General features: G+C 42.7%; 1 protein-coding gene across 1 annotated transcript; it reads left to right on the top strand.

Annotated features, from left to right (window-relative positions):
* Window positions 1-211: 211 nt before the first annotated feature.
* On the top strand, window positions 212-1,457 carry EAF02_003015 (uncharacterized protein; the record flags this gene model as incomplete). The annotated part of the gene is made up of 2 exons (XM_038899063.1): window positions 212-610; window positions 678-1,457. 2 exons carry the CDS (start codon window positions 212-214, stop codon window positions 1,455-1,457), a joined length of 1,179 nt encoding a protein of 392 aa, XP_038761351.1.
* Between the last annotated feature and the right edge of the window lie 4,543 nt (window positions 1,458-6,000).

Raw genomic sequence — 6,000 nt, 5'->3', positions numbered from 1 at the left:
TCAAGATGTGGGATCAATTGGAACCAACTGCTCCCCATATAACATATTTTGTCCTTCCACTTTTTCTCATCACTTATGCCCTCTTCTCAAATTTTATCCGCAACCATCTGCATCTCTCAGAGCCTCCTCTCGCCATTCTCTTTGGTATCATCCTTGGACCATATGTTCTCAAGTACTTACCCCAGAAGAATGGGGCTTTGACGATGAAATCATGCAGGAAATCACTCGTGTGATCGTAGGCATTCAATGTTTTGCTGTAGGGTTAGAACTTCCCAAGCATTATTTCAAAAGACATTGGAAATCGGTTCTCTATCTCCTAGGTCCAGTCATGTCATTTTCCTGGGCCATCACTTCTTTATTCGCCTACTTCATTTTTCAGACCACTGTACCCACAGCTTTGATAATAGGAGCTTGCCTCTCACCAACTGATCCTATTCTCGCTGCATCCGTCCTTTCCAAATCTCAATTCAGCGAAAGAGTTCCTCCACGTATTCGTCATCTTCTTTCAGCCGAGTCAGCATGCAATGATGGAGTCTCTTTTCCATTTCTTTATATCGGTCTTGTGATCTTCACTACTCATGGAGGTCCTGGAGAAGCTATCAAGGAATGGGTAACAATCACACTGCTCTGGCAATGTCTACTTGGCATCGTAGCAGGCCTCATACTTGGAAACATAGCAAATCGACTTCTTCGATTCTCAGATACTCGCGAATACATATCTAGACCTTGTTTTGTGGTATTCTACCTTCTTCTTGCCATGCTTTCTATTGGCATTGGATCTATTCTGGGTTCGGATGATTTTCCTAGTCGCTTTTGGTGCTGGAGTCGGTTTCGCCCACGATGGATGGTTTTCCAAAAAGACCAAGACCGTGGCTTTTCCAGTAATCGTCGATCATCTACTGAATTCTACTATGTTCGCATACTTTGGCTCCATTATTCCGTGGAATCAGTTCCAACCAACAACCATTACACCCCATATCAAACCTTGGACCCTCATCCTTTTCCTCATTCTTGTTCTTCTCTTCCGCAGAATTCCAATCCTTCTCTTGACCAAACCTTTTATTCCAGATATCTGCACTTATCGCGAAGCGCTCTTTGCAGGTCATTTTGGACCTATGGGCGTAGGCGCTTTATTCCTTGCTATAGAAGCAAGGGCACAACTCGAAACTGGTACATCACTACCTCTTCCTAGGCCAATATTCCCCGACGAGCCAGGCCCCATCAGCGAGGAAACAAAGGCCATTTGGATTATATGGCCCGTGATATGTTTCGTGGTGTTCGGAAGTACAATGGTACATGGATTGAGTGTGATGGGAATTAGTTTAGGAGGTCACTTTTTGAGAAAAGAAGGAGAAAGAGCACCGTTATTGGGGGAGACGCGGGGGTTAAGTGGGATGGTTCATGAAGGCGGGGGAGGTGAGAGTGAACCGGAAGTTAGTGGGAGTGAAGCTGAATAGTGCGATCGAGTTTTGTGAAAGTCCTTTGAGGGGATCTGTTGCTTGCTTGAGGTATTCTTTTAAGTAAAACATGCACACATACTCTTTGATGCGTTTTCTGAAAAACAATTCAACTATTCCTCTGTATGACAATTAAATCAAGTATAAGATTCAATCCATCTACCCACAACCCGTTATTTGCACTATTTTCCTTCTGTTTTGGTTTCTCGTCATGATCATATACCATTTATCAATTCGTACATTGCATTCAATCACACCATCATACCATACCATACCATTATCTCAACACCCCATATTCTAACAGGACATCTCTCATGATACTGCACACACAATGCGTATAGACAGGAGCACACATTATTTATACGGTATTTATATCGTGGTATGTACATTTCTGGAAAATCCATTGTGACATGCATATTTCTCCGGAAATGTCTAGAGAATCGGATAGATGGTTGGCTTTTTCATGCCTGTGGGTGCGGATGCGGATTATTGTGGTACCGATACCGATACCGATGCTGATGATGAGGATGAGGATGATGTTGTGTGACTTGGTTCGCTTGTTTAGGGGGATACATGGGGTATGTAAGGTAGGTAGGTACCTTTGTACCTAGGTAGGTATTTGTGGTTACGCAAGCTTGAGATGGAGATGGGGGAGATTTGCGGGTCGAGTTTATGGGTTGGGTAGGTATCTAGTTAGTTGTTTGGGAAGAAGTATCGTGAGATAATGTTTGTGTGATGAGATGAGATGAGATTTATGAGTTATGGGACGGGTATCTGTTGGCTTTGGAGATAGATAGGGATATGTGTGCACAGTAAGAATGCAATGAATAAAATCGGGTGTATGTTCTGTAGCTTCAAGGCCGTTTGTGGTTCGAGAGAATTGCCATTGAAGTTAGGTATCATCTGATCACCAATTTGTATGAATTTCAATTCTCGAAATACATATTCCATCCGCTCTTTTTCGGTTCCCTCTCAATTCTGTCTATGGACAGTACTCATTATGTGAAATCACCGCAAGCGCATTCTAGCAGATTGCGTAGATTAAGCTTTTAGCACAGAGAAATTACGCTCAAGTCATGTTTTAGACGGCTGTAGAGCTGTAGAAGGGAGGCGCATGCGTCGAATTTTGGGAAATGGTCTCTTTATCTTGTAGAGGTATACGTGAAAATAGTAAACATAATAATAGACCATATAATTGAAGACGAGCGAGAAACATGGTAGTACAGCGAGTGCTGGTCGTGAAAGAAGTAAATATCACGAATATGATAAACACCAAATAGTGTGGGCTATCTTCGGGGTCAGATGTTGCCATATCCATATTCTTGTCATGCAGTACTACTCACTTGTGACCCAAACATCATCACGCATTGGACAGAAGCCCATCCAAGCTCCAATCAGTACCGCTGATTCGTCCCTAAAGTTTCAATTCCATTGCAAGCTTTCTGTATGTCTCAAGCCCCAAAATCACTGTCAAGTGCCTATCTCCCGACAGCACGCACATTCCGTGAAGTTAGCTAAATGTCAGTACTGGTTAGCCCCTATCAGAAATGTTTACATTCAGTTAGAACATTGTTGTGTATTTAACTTCATGTTAGCGTCTGATCGGATCTGTCTCCGTCCGTATTTCAAAAAGTGAGCATCACCAGTTCACCGTTGCAAGGAGTGAGAGGTCGCGGAAGAATCTCTCTTCTGCGCGTGAAGTATATTTGCACTACATGGCCATTCCCCCACTGTGTCTTCTAAATATAAGAGATAATAGGTGCTTATTTTATGCAGCTAGGACAAGACTTATTTACATTGTTCGTGGTATGGTGGCCATTGGATTGCTGTCATACAAGAGTGAATGATGTCCACTTTACTACAAAGGGAAAAGTTCGAATAATTGTACATCCACACTTGATCAGTTAGATTAAAGGCTTTGATTGCTTGGATGACCATCCTTGAGTTTGGAGAGTGGTTCTTCATATCAGGGGCTAGAGTTACGCTTGGGTATACCTTCGGTACAATGTTTATGTGGCGCCCGAGGACCCGAGATGAACTTGTGCTTGTTCCACACTCGCATAGAGTTGTTGCACAACATTCTTTTTAAATTTAAGCTTCGTTAAGCCAAGTTTAATCTCGGATCAGAAACTACCGTTTAGGAAATTCTGGGGGCGGGGTAGGGCAATACAATGCAGTTGGTGCTAAAGGAGAAAGAATAGTCGCCGCTAGACACGATTGCGAGATTATGGCTTGTTCACACTCTATGAGAAGATATCTGATTGCAATCAATCGTTTGAAATTTGGCCGAATATATCCATCCGCTTTGTTGATTTACCTAGATTTGATGAGACAAGGTAAAAACACCTGGGTATATCTTCCCTAGTCAAGTTAACATTACAATGTGTAGAACTGACCTATCATACCACAAAACTCATACGTATTGTCTCAACAACGACCAATTCTCCTCCTAATCGACGCCCCTGCGCACTTGATCCTACTACCGAAACTAATTTCTTCACTCACCTCCACCCCTTCATAATAACTTATCGCCTGCTGCCCGAAGCTCCATTTACCATAAATTGAGCAACAAGAATTCATACAAGCTTACAACTCTAGGCTAATCGATGAGCCATGTCAGGCGCACCACTCATAATCATTAATTTAATCATTAATCTATGAGCTTCTGCCGTCCGCTCTGCCTTGTTTGTGCACCCCTGTTGAACTAACGGTTGTAATCTGTCAACGCCGCAGCGTGGATATTAAGCAGGCGAAAGAGCATAAGCACAATCCATGGTGTTTCTCAGCCCACTTTCTCCGCCGCTTATTGTTGAATGTGTTGGGAGTGGCAGTGAGTGGTTCTAGGTTAGGGGTCGTAAGGATGGAAGATGGTGAGAACTTTGGTGGCTGAATTTCTTGGCTCCAACGGTTTTTCTTCATGAAGCTTGAGGACTTTTGTTCTTAACGACTCCTTCAAGTTGGTGACGAGAGTTTGGGTGTTGGAATGGATGGGTATCTTCAGAAGATGTTGTATATCTCTCATGCAGAGGATATGAAGCTGAAAAGGATGAACTCACCGACGAGATGATCGCAGGAAGAAATGATAGAATAGGAGAAGGTTGTACTGCAGCATACGTTACACACCCAAGATTTGCATTTTGCTTTTCATTGGATGTGATCTGGGGTCTCAAGGCTAGAAGGTGCAAGTGGGAATCTAAATGGGATGAAAACAAGTCGATCACATCATGCAAAATGAGCATTTATCGATCCGATAGTATCGTTTACTTAGTGAACTTGCATTCGCTTTCCAGGGTAATTTCATGAAGACATTCCGATAAACAAGCCCGTTTAATATGTTCGAGGAAGAGAAAGACCGAAGTCACTGAAATTCAAAAGTGCATCGCAGGGCCAAGCAATCATACGAAACCGACGAGATCAGTCTCCGCGTATCAACTACCTAACCACAAAAAGTTATATACAGGGCTGTGAATATCACATATTTCAAAACTCCGAGATTTTGTTTTTAAATCGTCCTGGCACAGTCTGCGCCACTAGAATGAGGAGCTAGTAGGTTTATTTCTGGAATAGTAGGAAGATACGAATAGTCAGTATTCCCGGAAACTTCCTGGGAAATTTCCATTATGCACTTTCATTGTTACATCGTCAATCAATTAACCATCACAGACCGTAATTTCAAAGAGGCACAGACAGGTCAGAACCATATTTCCAATACGAATTTAAACCCAGCAGACCATGTGTACTTGGCCCAGCGCAACCGAAAAAGTTTTTGCGTTCAGCCATCCTTTTGAAGGCCCCCGGGTCTCAGACTCTCAGGAAACGTGCTACCTATTCTAAACCCCAGATACAATTTATCTTGATGGCGAAAAAAGTTGGCCGTCACATCCTGGAATTCGAGTCAAAACGTATCTACGGCTCAGTGGTTTATCAATCCCCTGCCGGTATGACTCGGGTATGACTCGCATTGGTCAAGGAAACAGTTGGTTTACAGCCTTACAAGGAAGGTCCACGATATTTAATTCGTGTGAATGCATAGATATCCTGGTCCGCATGATTGAGAGGTCACTTGATTTGTGGGTTTGCTGAGTATGCCAAATTCTTACATTCGTGGTGCAGAGTGTTTTGTCGATATGCCTTGTTTGTTGCAAGTGGAAATAGTAGAAAGGTGTCAACCTTGGACTTTGCCGCGCCGCTCACGCACCACAAACTACTAGAAAATTGGAAAACTTGGTTGGTGAAAGTTGGATGGTAGATATGTATTGCCAGTGAAGGACTGCGCTGCTTCTTCAAGACTATTCTATTAATTTGTACAATGAATATATGTGGATTGCTCTAGGAAAATAGAATATCCATGACAATGATGCCAGATGTTTGCCGCCCCGAGACTTGTCTCTATTGATGGCCTGCCTGTAAACCCAGTTTTACTTTCCTTCTACACAAGATTTCGTGCAGTCTAATGGTTCCGCAGAACGATTGCTCATTATACCTAAACTTCGTAGAAACCAGAATTCCATATACTGTAGAAAAATTCAAAACGATTACCAAT

This window comes from Botrytis sinoallii (assembly GCF_014898435.1).
Source record: "Botrytis sinoallii strain Bc 23 chromosome Unknown BSIN_004, whole genome shotgun sequence".
NCBI classification, from domain to species: domain Eukaryota; kingdom Fungi; phylum Ascomycota; class Leotiomycetes; order Helotiales; family Sclerotiniaceae; genus Botrytis; species Botrytis sinoallii.
The sequence above is the reverse complement of the archived record's forward strand: the minus strand, read 5'-3'. Positions and strand labels throughout refer to the sequence as shown.